We start from the raw sequence: 14615 nt of genomic DNA on the forward strand, positions 1-14615 counted from the left end.
TTGGGTTCCCCAGTTTTCGCCCAATTAGCAATACGTTCTCTTGTATAGTATAGATTTAACCTGTACCTAATATAGGCTTGTCGGGTATGATTGCATGGAAATAAAACCACGTGGTCATATCGGGGCATACGTCGTTTTAAGAACGCACCATACTCCCTCTACATGTGATATGTTGATATAGTATCGATTGTGTTCCTCCAATCTTGTTCAAAAAGTTTCTTTTTTGCAAAAGCAGGACGTTGATATACGTCTTCTATGGTAATACCTAAGGAGTTCAAGATATGTTGCATGTTGCTATTGTATTCATTAAAGGAAGCAGAAGAGGAGGACTTCAGCATGCTGTTCAAATCACTGTACAAGGAGTTTTTGGGTGCAAAATGAATCTTAACGTAGCCTGATATTTGACGCCATTTCCAGCGTGTGGATAGTGCAACCAACCCAAGCTTGTGAAGTATCACTGCGTTTGGAATATTCAAGGGAAGGTGCATGGCAGATTTTATCAATGATCCTTGCGTGGTATTCAAAATTGCAGTAACATCTTTTCTCCAGCATGGGGTCTGGCATGGATTCACATGCTCATGAATATTCCCCGTCTTCAGGCTGGGAATCCTCGGTAAAGAAAAAATCAGTATCAGTTTCGTTTCTGATCTGTCTTTCGTAGTAGCAACCAATCACTGATCTCTGCGTCATACTGACCACAGCCAATGACTGCCCTCTACCTAAGCCCCGCCTCTGGCAGCCATCTTCAGATTTTTACTGCACGTTCAAGTGTTGGGATCCTCGTGCTATTGCTCTCGAGCGTTAGTGCTTTTTTCACGTTTTTTCTCAGAAAAATGTCTCTTTTTTTCTGTCAAAAGAGCCTCAAGCTCCACCGTTTCTTCATCCGATTAACGGGGACCCGTGTCGGATTCGTCTACGCCCCTCAAGGGTGAAGATTTCGTGGAGCCACGCTTTTGGAGGACTCCAGAAGTTTCTCAGGCCCATCTCGAGCATGGCTCAGGAGAAGGGAAGCTCAACGCCCGGAAAGCTGTTCAGGGTCTGCCCTGGATGCCAGCTTCAGAATGTCTTTAAGGAGGACGAACACTCCCTTTGCCTTTACTGCCTACATGAGGACAAGACGCACGTGGAGAAGGACTGTGCGTTTTGCGGCAATATGTCGGAGCGGACCATGAAGGACCGACCAACGAGCTCGAAGGCCCCATCGGAGGGGGAGCGAGGCGGTGACCCTCCCCCCAAGGAGAAGGCGGTGAGCGCACCTAAGGTTGTGAAAGCCTTAATCCATCCGGCCAAGGCCTCTATCAAGACAGTCGCGGCGGCCCTGGCTCAGCCTGTGGAGGCTACACCAGTGGTGGCGACCTCGGGGCCCAGAGTCTCCCTGCCACCGCGGAGGGAGTCCTCTTTCATGCCCATCGACAGGACCCCCGTGAAACCTCCGACGGAGAAGAAAAAGGGGCAGGAGGTCGTCGTGGATTCGGCCTCAACCTCTGGGGAGGAGCTGATCGAAGTCTTAAGCCACGGCGTTGGCGTGGAAGAAGACCAGCCCGTCGGGAGGGACCCCGACGTAGGAGATGATGAGAACGTCGAGGGTGCCGACGGGGCTCCTGACCGCCCATCGGACTCCCCTCAACCAGCGCCGCAAGACAACTCGGTGGCCATTTTGTTGGCTATACAGTCCTTATGCTCGGAGATAAGGATGAGACTGCCGTTACCACCAACGGAGGAACCGCTCCCGACGGGGGACCCGGAGCCAGGCCCTTCTGGGAGCCCTCCCCGTAAGAGAAGGAGGATTCATCCTCCACCTCCTTTTCAGCCATCGCGCCCTGTTCAGCCCTCCTTCCCGTCCACGACACGTGGGGATGATACGGGGACTGACACGGCCGCAACGGGTACAGACGACGAGGTTTACGACGAGGATCTCCCGTCGTCACCTCCCACCCGGGCTTCCCCGCCCGACTAGATTGGATCGTTTCACTCCATGATCACCAGGGCATCCGAGCTTTTCCAGCTCTGCCCGGAAGAGAAGAAGGAAGGTTTCCTTTATCAACGGCGCGAGACCAAGAGGAAGACGGTCCTCGCTGTACCTCTACTAGACGATATTTGGGATGAGGCCCTCGCCCTCCTCAAGAACCCATCCACGACGCCGGCCAGAAGGAATCGGTACGAGAAGAAGTACCGGGTCCCGGACGCGGCCCCCTTGTGCCTTCGGGCACAACCGACCCCGGACTCGGTCGTCTCTGCGGCGGCCTGGAAGAAAGCGGGGAGGGGGGGTGCGGCCTCTACGTCGACCTCCCCGCCGGACGGCGAGGGAAAGAAATTAGACACGATGGGACGCAGAGTCATCTCGTCGGCAGCGACGACGATTAAGGCGGCCAACGCCTTGGCTATCGTAGCCCGCTACGACAGGGAGTTGTGGTACAAACTAGCCCCCCTGCTGGACTTCCTACCAGACGACAAGAGGGCGAAGCCCTAGAGATCTTGCAGGAAGGAGAGGTGGCGTCGGACCACGCCATTACGATTGCGACGGACATCGCTGACACTGGATTTCGCCAGTTGGGCAACGGCGTGTGCCTTAGGCGGCGTGGATGGCTCAAGGCTACTGACTTCCGTCAGGACGTGCAGACCAGAGTCTTGGACATGCCGTTCGACGGAAACAACCTGTTTGGGAAAACAGTGGACGATTCCCTTCAAGCCATCAAGGCGGACACGGAGACGGGCCGGGCTCTCGGGGTTCTCCAGCAACGGCGGCCGCCCTTTCGGAGCGGCGGAGGCAAACAGGGTGCCTCCAAAGGTTCCAGCGGCGGATTTTCCACCTACCGTCAAGCGGCCCGTTCGTCGTCACAGGAAGATTACAGGGGACGAGGCAAGTCAGGCGGGCCCCGCCGTCGTCGCCAAGGAGGACAAGGCGTCAAAGCCTCGTCGAAGCAGGACTGAACCGGCCATGGGGTCGGGCCCCCACCGAAGCACCCCGGTGGGAGGCCGGCTGGCGAGCTTCGTCAGCGTGTGGGAGTCCATCTCCACCGACCGTTGGGTGCTGGACGCCCTAGCTCAGGGTCACGCGCTCGAGTTTCTATAGAGGTGCCCGCGCGTCCCCCCTGTGGCCAGGAAAGAACATCACGTCCCTCAACTTCTCTTGGAGGTAAAGGCGATGCTCAAGAAGGGCGCCATCGAGCTCGTCCCAAAGAGGCTTCGGGGCTCCGGAGTTTACTCAAGATACTTCCTCGTGAAGAAGAAGACGGGAGGATGGCGTCCCATCCTGGACCTACGACGACTGAACAAATTCATCAAGGCACAGAAGTTCCGGATGGTCACCCTCCAACACGTCCTGGGTCAACTGGAGGAGGGCGATTTCCTGTCGTCGTTGGATTTGGAGGATGCCTACTTCCATATTCCCATCCTAAAGGGACACCGAAAGTTTCTCAGGTTCATGGTCCAAGGGCGTCACTACCAGTTCAAAGCCCTTCCCTTCGGATTGAGGTCGGCACCCAGGGTGTTCACCAAGTGCCTCGCACCGGTGGTGGCGCAGCTGCGCCGAGAGGGGATCCACGTCTACCCCTACCTGGACGACTGGCTCATCCGAGCAAAGACGAAGGAGCTCGCCGTGGCTCACACGGCAAGGACCATCCAACTACTCAGGGACCTGGGATTCTCCATAAACTACGCCAAGTCCCACCTGGTGCCCGCGCAAGACGCACTGTTTCTGGGAACAAAGCTCGACACAGTGTCGCTTCTGGCCTCTCCGTCGGAGGAAAGGACGAGGACCATCTTGGGCAAGGTGCAGCGGATGCTGGTTGCGGACGCGGCCAGGGTGAGGTCCATCAAGTCCCTCCTCGGAATGATGTCTTCTTGCATTTATCTCATCCGCCTGTGCAGCCTCCGGATGCGCCCGTTGCAGGAGTTCCTGGACGCGCGCTGGATCCAGATGACGGGAAGCTTCGAGGAGAGGATCACACTCGACGAGAGTTTCCGACGAGCGATCCGGTGGTGGGGCACTGCGCACATCTGATGGCGGGCATGGACTTCCAGACCCCCGGCCACCAGGAGACAGTGACCACGGATGCCTCCCTGGAAGGGTGGGGAGCGCACACCGAAAACTGCACGCGAGAGGCCTTTGGCTTCCGACGGAGAAGTCCCTCCATATCAACGTCCTGGAGCTCCGTGCATTGTTTTGGGCCCTCAGGTCCTTTCTTCCGTCCCTCAAGGGCAAGGTGGTGAGGATCTTCACCGACAACACCACCACCATGTTCTACATCAGGAAGCAGGGCGGTACCAGATCCCCAACCCTGTCCAAGGAGGCGCAGGATCTGTGGCATTGGGCCGTCGCCCAAGGGATGTTTCTGGTGCCGTTTCATCTGGCAGGTATAAAAAACACCATCGCCGACTCACTCAGCAGAGAGCTGCGCTCGTGCCACGAGTGGGAACTACGACAGGATCTAGTGGACCGCCTCTTCCGACAGTGGGACACACCCCAGATCGATCTGTTCGCGACGGCGACGAACTCCAAGTGCCGGAGGTTCGCCAGCAGGTTTCCACAGCCGAGGAGCATGGGCGATGCTTTCTCGTTCCCCTGGGAGGGCATGTTTCTATACGTGTTCCCTCCATTGCCATTGCTGATCCGGCTCATCAACCAGCTCAAGAGGTCACGGTGCAGGATGATCCTCGTCGCACCTGCGTGGCCGAGGCAGATATGGTTCCCGGACTTTCTGGACTTGTCAGCGTCCCCGTCAATCAAGCTGCCAGTGGACGCGGATCTTCTCTCCAGGGAAGGAGGCGCCATCCTCCATCACGACCCGAAGTCGCTGAACTTGCAGGCCTGGCTCCTGCAGCGTTAGAGTTTGGAGGATACGACATACCGGCCGACTGCAGAGAGGTTCTTGCAAAGGCCAGGGCGTCCTCAACTCTTAAATGCTATGGACACAAATGGAAGAGGTTCTCTGTCTGGTGCCACGCACAGAAGATTAACCCTCTACGGATTACGGCTCCCCAGGTACTGCCGTACCTTCTGACGCTGGCCAAGGCTGGACTGGCGCACGCGTCCTTCAAGATTCATCTTGCTGCGATCTCCCGATACACCAGAACCACGGGGCGGACGTCTTTGTGGTCTCATTGTCTGGTGAAAGAATTCATGAAGGGACTGTTCAGATCGTTCCCGCCGGTGAAGGCTCCAGCCCCGGCGTGGGAGCTCAACGTGGTGCTGACCAAGCTCATGGGACCTCCGTTCAAGCCTCTGCACTCGGCTCCGTTGAAGTTCTTGTTGTGGAAAACAGCGTTTCTTGTGGCCATCACCTCCGCACGAAGAGTGGGAGGGATCCAGGCCCTTTCCTGCAAACCCCCGTACTTGACTTTTCATGACATGAGGGTAGTGCTCAGGACGCACCCCTCCTTCATGCCCAAGGTGCCGTCTGACTTCCACCTCAACGAACCCTTGGTGTTGCCTGTTTTCTTCCCGTCGCCTTTGTCGCCGGCCGAAAGGACTTTGCACTCACTGGATGTGGCTAGAGCGCTGAAATTTTACGTGGACCGCACGAAGTGTTTTCGGAAGACATCACAACTTTTTGTGAACTTTGGACCCGTCAATCAGGGGAAGGCTCTCTCAAAGGCTTCCATTTCCAGATGGCTCTCCGGCTGTATCATGTACTGTCATCGGTTGGCAAACCGACCGCTGCCTGGCCGTCCGAGAGCCCATTCCACCAGAGCGATCGCAGCTACCACAGCGTTCCTATCTGGTGTGCCCTTGCTGGACATCTGCAGGGCTGCTACGTGGAGGTCGACGCACACCTTCACGAAATTCTACTGAGTCGATCGGGATTCCAGGGAGGAGTCCAGGGTCGGCCAAGCAGTGCTGCGCAATCTGTTCACCTAAGGTGAGCCTGGTGAGGAGGTAAGAATTGCTTAATGTTGAGTTTGATGTAATGCTTAATGTTGAGCCTTTGCCACCTCCCGTGGTTGTGCATGTGTGTACTGCTATGTATTCTTTATTCATGAGCATGTGAATCCATGCCAGACCCCATGCTGGAGAAGGAACAAGTTACTTGCCTGTAACTGTTGTTCTCCAGCATGGGTCTGGCATGGATTCACATGTGAACCCTCCCGCCTACCCCTCTGCGGCTCTTCACTTGGTCATACTGCCACTTCACGTGCTACCAAATCTGAAGATGGCTGCCAGAGGCGGGGCTTAGGTAGAGGGCAGTCATTGGCTGTGGTCAGTATGACGCAGAGATCAGTGATTGGTTACTACTACGAAAGACCGATCAGAAACGAAACTGATACTGATTTTTTCTTTACCGAGGATTCCCAGCCTGACGACGGGGAATATTCATGAGCATGTGAATCCATGCCAGACCCATGCTGGAGAACAACAGTTACAGGTAAGTAACTTGTTCCTTAGATACATGTCAATGCAGTATAAGATAACCGATTCAATTTTTAGTGTCAAAAAGTCAATCAATGGAGTTAGTGAAAATTTGCAATATTTTGCGTAGATCATTTTTAGTTGAGATAATAAAGGCCGCAACTTATTATTGATTAAGTCTGTCCAAGCTTTTAATGAGTTTTGATCTGTCAGGTTATAGCCGAGATATATCGCACTACAGGTACATGGGATTTGAGTTTTCATAATTTCCCATTTGTATCCCTTACTATTTAGTTTAGTACCAAATTTTAAAATGCCTGTTTTTGCAGGGTTTGGAGTGAGGTTATGAGCAACTGCAAAATCTTGCAAAAGCTTAATTTGCAATCCAGCAGGCGTAGGTTCAAAGACTATGATGTCGTCTGCGAACGCAATCCATTTAAGTCTTAAAGCACCAACTTTAACTGAGAATAAATTACTGTGATCCCACTCCTTGTCAAGATCAGAAAGGTAAAGATTAAAGAAAGTTGCGGCTAAATTGCACCCTTGTTTAAGACCAATGGATGTGGTGATGGGATCGGTTGTTCTACCATCTGCAGAGATTTTTATTTTGTACAAGGTGTTAGTATGTAATTGAATAAACCAATATAGTAATACTGTAGGAATTCCCATTGATCTCAATTTATTCCATAATAGGTTTCGTACGACGTTATCAAAAGCTGATGTCATGTCTATCATAGCCATATATACGGATTGAGAGTTCTTGCCTTTTGTGCCCGCGACAAGATGAGACATGACAGCAGCGTTGAGCGAGGTACTCATTCCTTTCCTAAAACCTGTTTGGTATTTAGAATAAAGGTTGTTCTCTTCAATATATTTTTCAAGGTCGTGCGGGAGAAGAATGGCAAAAAGTTTTGCATCTTTGTCAATCTATGAGATAGGTCTATAGTTCTGTGGAAGCGAAGGATCGCCCTTTTTGAATAGTGGGACAATATTCGCCGTTGTCCATGAGGGAGGAATTTGACCAGTACTAATGATTGAGTCAAATTTAGGTTTCAAAATTTCTATCCAAAACTCAGGATCAGCTTTATAGAGGCAGGGAGGAATCCCATCGGGGCCTGCTGATTTAGAATAAGATGTTTTCGATATTGCCCATTTAAGATCATCATGTGTCCATTTCAATCGGGCGATCCTGCTATAACACAATTGTACATTTGGCACAGATTCAAATCTGAAAGGGATGCAAAATTTAGCTGATATATAATCATACCATACTCCTTCAGATATACAAGAGAGGGTAATCAGGGGAGTTCTTTTATCATCCTTTTTGATCGTGCGCCATATAGTTCTAGTGTCATGCATAGTTATGGCTCTTATTAAATCACAGTTCTCTCTGTTGTATTTCAGTATGCGAGCGTGTTTCAGGTTCCTCTTGTATTCTTTCAGAATTTGTGCCTGGATAAACCTAAAGTGGTCTACTCCCAAATGTCCTTACCTTTATATAGAGCACTTTACATGGAAGAACTTGCAGGTTACCAAAACAGTCCTGCCAGCGTCAAAACGGTCCCAGTTTATGGCCTTCAGTGACTGGAATTGTCGGTTGACGCTTTGCATTTCTCCCAGAAGTCTCAATCTGTATGTGGGAGTTAAGAAAATGCCCATCTTTTAGTAGGTTGATCATTGTACAAAGCACCATACCCCATCTTCTCAGCTTGTAAACCCATGTCTTTGTGTAAATAAAATCTACAAATATTTAGGCAGTACTTTCTGTAAGGAGGCACTTTGTTTACTATGATATCCATCCAGTATGTCCTTTTAATATTGGATAATCCAAAAAAATCTTCAAGGTTTATTCATTTGATACCATATTGTAAAAGTGATCTTTTTGAGAACAAGTGTTACAGGTAAGTGTGCGACTGTTAAGATATGCAGTATCTGAAAATGTACATGTAGCAAGACATCTATTTTTCTGTTAACCACCTAAAATGGTTTTACTTTCAAACTTCTCTGAAGATTGGGAGATATTAACATTTTCAGCTTTTTTTTTTTTTTAAGTTTTTTATTGTTTTCATCCTTTTATCAACAACAAGAGGAAAAGAAAATACAACCACAATACTAATCAAACTCTAATCTAGTCTTGAACATCCGTACCTCCCCCACCCCCCTCCCCACCATAGCGCCAACGGATCCCCCCACCCCTCCAGCCCTTTCCCCCCGTTCCTGGTTAACTATGAATGCCCAAAAGCTTCAGTCTCTGGGGACACCACTGCTCCCTAAAGTCCCCTTTCAAATATGCCAGTGTCTCTCCCCAGTCTGCCTGGAAGTCCCCCAACCTGTTATTTACTGCATAAGATGCCCATTCCATCGATACAATGTCCCAAATTTTCTGCAACCAGTCTTGTTCTGTCGGGATTGTGGGGTTTTCCACCCGAGCAATAAGGTTCATCGCAGCCAACGTGAAGATGACTTTTGCCTTGGTTCTACCCTTTCCCCTCTGCTTCCCCCCGCCCGTCCCCTTCCCCGGCAGAATTTCCCGTGGGTCCTGGTTGGCCTCTTCCCCCAGCGGCTGAGAGAGATCCAGCGCGACCCCACTCCAGAAGGGTTTGATAGCGGGACAGTCCCACCAGATGTGGGCCGCGGATCCCCTTCCCCCACAACCCCTCCAACAAGTTGCCTCAGTCATCGGGTATATCGCATGTAGGCGGGCTGGAGTGTAATGCCAGCCATACAGGTATTTATTCCATGCCTCTTGCAGTTGAGTCGCTCTCGCCACTTTTGGGATCATCTTCCAGAGCCTTTCCCAATCCTCCTGCCCCATGTTAAGACCCGGTTGCTGTTGCCAGCTCCTCATATACGCCAATGTAGGTGCAGGGCCTGCCTGCTCTAGTTGTCTGTATAAGTCTGAAATTAGCCCTTTGGAGCCCTCATGAGTGATAAGAAATTGCTCAAACTGCGTGAGGCTTCGCGACGCCGCCTTTCTTACCTCCCCCGACATCACCCAGTGCCTGATCTGAAAATAACAAAGCCTCTCCCGTTCCCCCACCCCGAACTCATGTTTGCATTCCTCAAACGTTTTTACCATTCCCCCGCTGAACATGTCCCTCAGCGTTCTGCAGCCCCCTCTCTCCCATTGTACAAAAGCCCTGTGTTCCACCCCCGGCGTAAAATCCCCATTATTGAAAATTGGGGTAAACGGGGATGGGAAGGTCGTGATCCCCCGTCTCTCCACTGCCCTGTCCCAGTTATCTACCAACCCCCTTGTGATCGAACTTAAATATAGATGCGAAGGCCTTAATCTTCGCGGGAGCCACAGTACTTCCCCCAAGTGATGCCGAGCCACTGCCCTATCCATTTTCACCCAGTGCTTAAGATAGGTATCAGAAAACCATTCCTTGATCACCCTCAATTGAGCTGCTTCGTAATAGCGGCAGAATTCGGGGAAAGCCAGAAAATGTTCAGCTTTTAAAGCACAGGAAAATAGGTTGTCCCCGGTTTTTGATGTAAAAAGTAGGTCGCATGTGCCACTTTTAATTGCCCTTTAAAAAACGGTCAGTTACAGAGTCATTTACTGTTTAATTTTCATTTGTAGTTTTATTCTTTCAATCCATTGATACTCCTGCTGTGCCTCATTCGTGTTATTAAAAAACCTTGAATTAAATACAGTTTGAAATCAAGTCATTGCCACAATCCTTTGTAGACCTGCTCCAGGTTCTCAGAGTTTCTTGATGTGGTAGTCAGCTGAAGCTGGACGTGTAGTCCTCTGTTTGGTGAAAGATGAATTTGTGTATGTTACAGGAAGGTGTTTCGACCAGCAACACTTACTACATTGATATTAGTATTTGCAGAAGTTCTGCATCTGGTGCAATATAATAACAGGGAAAGGTAATGAGAAAATGGCTGATGTTGGGTAATACATGATACATACATGCAGAGATGGTGCAAGACACACAACTGACAGTAGTTCAAAGGGAATAGCTATCTACAAGGGGAATAGTCCTCTATAAAGCAAAACTGGATACAGAATTGTCAGAGTGAGGGAAGGAAGTCATAGACTCCCCCTTTTGAGCTCTATGGGCTCAAAAGGGGGAGTTTCATGGCAGATTTATAGGAGTGGATGGTATTGGGGGGTTTTTGCATGGGGTTAGTGAGTTCCAGTGGTGAGGGGCAAGGATGGAGAAGGAGCAAAACAGGGAGGAAGCCATTGGGGGCCATGGTTCGGTATGATTGAGAGTGTCGGAGCAGTGGTTCCAGGGAGGAATGCAGTGGGAGATAATTTCAGCCATGTCGTTGGGGGAGAGACAAGCTTATGGATTGATTTAAAGATGAGTAGTAGAAAATGTAAATGTGATCTTTTTTTTGGGGGTATATTTATTTTGTGTCTCAGAGTTCATGAGAGGGCTTCAGTGGTATGGTAATTGAGGATAGGGTGGAATTTCTCCATGATAGCCAGGTAATCCTAGTAGCAATGATAGTGGTGAAGAGTGAGGACACTGTAGAAGGAACCCCCACTATCTATAGAGATCAGGAGTGACTATGGAAGGACATGCAGAATTGAGTGTCGTTCATAGAGGTGGTAAGAGAACCCCAAGGAGGGGATGAGTAGTCTGAGGGACGTGGTGTAAATGCTAAAAATTAATGGTCCAAGGACACGCGGAGGGTGATATGATCAGCAGTTGCAGTGTTCCACAAGATAGAGAAAGAGTGTTGAGAAAGTGTTGTGACAATCCCTTTGAGGGTGGTATCTTAGATTCCATGTTCAGTGTTCAGCAAGATCGAGGAGAACAGTGGAGACTTTACAATGGTGAGCAGAGGACAGAAAATTAGAGACATACCTGAGGAATGTTTCAATAGAATACCAGCTGTACAATCCGGTCTGGAGAAGGTCAGTCACAAGGTAGGTGGATATACTTACCTGTTCCAGGATTTTGTCAATAGTCTGGTAGGATAGATTCAGGCAGATAACAGGATTGTTGAGCTAAGCCAAAGGCTTCCGGAAGAATGGAAATGAAGTATCTATCTTAAAGCAGACAGACCAGTTCCTAAGAGAACAAATCACCCGGTTGACTGCAACAGAATTACATGGGGACTAGAAAAAGAAGCCCTCGCTATTTAAATTGACTGTGTGTAAATTATGTTTAATGCAATGATCATAATTGGAAGAACAATAATCAGCATTACATAGACAGGACAAGGAGACCGACAAGGGGACTGAAAATGTTGTTAAAGTGGCTTATTTTGAAAAAGAAACATGAAGGTTACTGTACTGTGAGAAATCAAATGTGCCATTTTAGAGTGAGTTATTCTTGGTGTCTTGACTCCTGTACTGTGGCTGAATGTCTCAATATGACGAAGTGATAGGATGAGAGCATACCATTGTCGAGTTTGATTCTTGCACGTCCATGCTGTACAAAAACTTGAATTCTTAATCCATGTGAAATATTGGAAATATTGCTCCCCGAAGAAATATCTGAGCAAAAGCTTCCCTGCGAAGATGGTTAGACATTTTCTCCTCATTGTCCAGTCTTTGGGAGTCCCACATTCTGGACGTTGTGAAGACTCAGGAATGATGACAAAGTGACTGTCTTCTGTCAGAGGGAATCAGTTGTTCTGGGAGCCTTTCTGCTTTGACTCTTTGCAACAACCCTTATGAAATCTAGGCCATATTATTCTTTCTCAGCCGAGGTGAAACGCGTCGGAGATACGTTGCTGGGGATGGCCACACAGTGTGTTCAAGTGAAGAATGTAATAAAAACCTCTCCTCAGACCCTCTCAAACCTGTGCCTAAAAATTAACGTTAAACTCGGAGGCATCAACAACATCCTCGTACCTCATCAACGGTAGGCCCACCTTTTCTACTGCTGACAACTTGAGTTCAATGTAAATGGTTCTTTTGATTATATGCATATCGACTTGGACATCATGGAGGTTACCTGTCTTGTACATTCCATCCTAGAACTTCACATACAGAAGGTAATGTAAAGTCCTAATAAAGTGCAATACTGAATTCTACCTGTTCCTTAGTTTATTCTTCTATTGTTCAGTGTTTTATTCTAATGATGTGTTTTACTATTTTCATCTGGTTAATTTCTGAAAATAGCTAGAGTTTTATTTAAAGAGTTTTATTTTCTAATATGTTGAATGCCCCTTAATTGACTTGAATAGAGAAAGTGGGTCATGTTAAGCAAATAGTAAGAGGTTTTGCATGGTGATGCCAGTCTACTACAGAATGGGATAGAACACTGAACTGTCATCCATCCCTCCCTCACCCCCGCTTCCGTTATACTCTCCACCTCACACGCTGACACATGCCTTTCAAGTCAGAGCAATGTAAATGGCCACATGTCTTATGGAGTGTGTAAATAGACGAAACACCACCAAATAACATAATGCACAATTCAACTAGGGATCGGAATAATTCTAAGCACATGCATAGAAAATATTGTGCGGTTTAATATCCTGTAGAGACAGTGCTATTGGGGAGCTGAATTTTATCCGCATACATTTCCATTAAATACATTCCGATATTTATGTGGAACAGTGATGTTGGTCAAAATTACTAGGTGGGATAAGCAGCAAGTAGTATTTGTTTAATCTGTATCCCTGTAAAAGCTATCTATAACTATAAGACAAGTTGCAAGTTAACATGCAAAGGAATTGGTTGACCAGTCTAAAAGAAAAGAAAGGTGAAAAATGTGCAATTAAACTAATATTAAAGCAGCAGTATTAACACAGAGATATGCAAAATCTTATTTTATGGTTAAACTGCACAATTTAAATATCCTTAACTCAGAAGTCCTATTACATTTTAATGCAACTAAAACTTAATTTAGGACTAAATTCACTGTTGAATTTGAGCTATTAAGGGAAGAGCTTTGTTAATTTCACTCTCTGTACTTCCCTCAACAGGCTGCTTTCACTTCCTCTGGGAACGTGCGTTTGCGTGTGGAGGTGTGGGATGGTCTGGAGTCTTAAAGAGAGATCCTGCGTTGAAGAGAATATGAGGCAAGAGCCCCACAGCATGATGCCGCCAGTTGCTCTTAGTGGTGCGAATGTGAAGTATATGAGATCTAGTGTGTATAAGACTGGTGTCTTGGATGCTTTGGGAAAATAGAATCTGGTAGAGGATGTGGATTGTCTGTGACAGTGGGCATGTCTGGAAGTGGGTGTAGGTGAGTAAAAACATTTCATAGTGTTGCTGTAGACACAGAAAAATAAACTAGACGGTCATTTCAGGTTTTTTTGTTTTCAACAAAAAGTTATTGATCATCAACATTGATTCACACATCTATGCAGACCAATGGGCATGAGTGGGCATCAGTGGTGGTGCTGAACAGTAGTTCTGGGTTAGGGAGATTTCGTTTGTTATTGGTGGTGGTCCTCCTTCCCAGGTTGTTTCCCAGGCTTTAGTAAATTCATAGCGTCCGTGCGGGTTCTAACATTCTAGGGAGATTCCCCATGGCTGGTGGATTGGCCTCAGACCCTTTGGTCATGTTGTTTGGCCTATCTGGTCTTGGGGGGGATGGGGAGTTATCCCCAGGAATTTGTCGGAGTAGTCCAAGAATGCGCCCCATGTGCTGTGGAATTAGTTCAGGTCCTCCAGGCAGATGGCCGAGATTTTTTCGGCAGCTATGTCCGAGCATTTCACCCAGCAGATGAGTAAGGGCGGGCCATCAGGGTGCTTCCACAAGCGAGCTATAGTGATTTTTGCTGCGGTAAGTAGTTGGGTGCATAGGTTTGCGATGTGTCCTGTGAGTGAGAAAGCTCCTCCTCCTGTGTCCCCCAATAGAACTATGCCGGGGTCCCATGGAATACTTCAACCCGTAATTAGCTGGATATGTTGCAGCACCTCTTGCCAGAATTGCGAATATTTCGGCCACGCCCAGAGTAGGTGAAATAAGGAACTGGTAGATGGGCATTCTCTCCAACATTGTGGCGAGATCGTCGGATTGCTTTTATTTAGTAGCTCAGGGGTCACATACCATCTAAAGCAAACTTTGATCCCCACTTCCTTATTAGTGACACATTTAGAACTTTTGTACATTCAGGCCCAAATACGATGCCAATATTCTGGCTCCAATACCCCTCCCAGGTCCCTTTCCCAGTTGAGCATATATTTTGGTTTTCTATTAGGGTCCGTTTTGTCAAGAAGGCGGTATAGGGCTGAGACTTTGCCTTTGTATGTTGGTGTTGTAAGTGTATGTTGAAAAGCTGACGGGTCCCTCCCAGAGGGAGACATCCTTGCAATAACCAATTCCTTATTTGTTTGTAA

At 48.4% G+C, this 14615-nt stretch overlaps 1 protein-coding gene across 1 annotated transcript in view; it reads left to right on the top strand.

Moving 5' to 3' along the window:
- LOC138503100 (protein argonaute-3) overlaps positions 1-14615 on the top strand; it is a 2065845-nt gene that overhangs the window by 1637939 nt on the left and 413291 nt on the right. The window contains exon 13 of the mRNA XM_069622607.1: positions 12024-12183. Within this exon, the coding sequence (XP_069478708.1) occupies positions 12024-12183 (160 nt within the window). The remainder of the gene's footprint in view (positions 1-12023; positions 12184-14615) is intronic.

The sequence above is a fragment of the Ambystoma mexicanum genome, chromosome 11 (genome assembly GCF_040938575.1).
Source record: "Ambystoma mexicanum isolate Mex_15411 chromosome 11, UKY_AmexF1_1, whole genome shotgun sequence".
Classification (NCBI taxonomy): Eukaryota; Metazoa; Chordata; class Amphibia; order Caudata; family Ambystomatidae; genus Ambystoma; species Ambystoma mexicanum.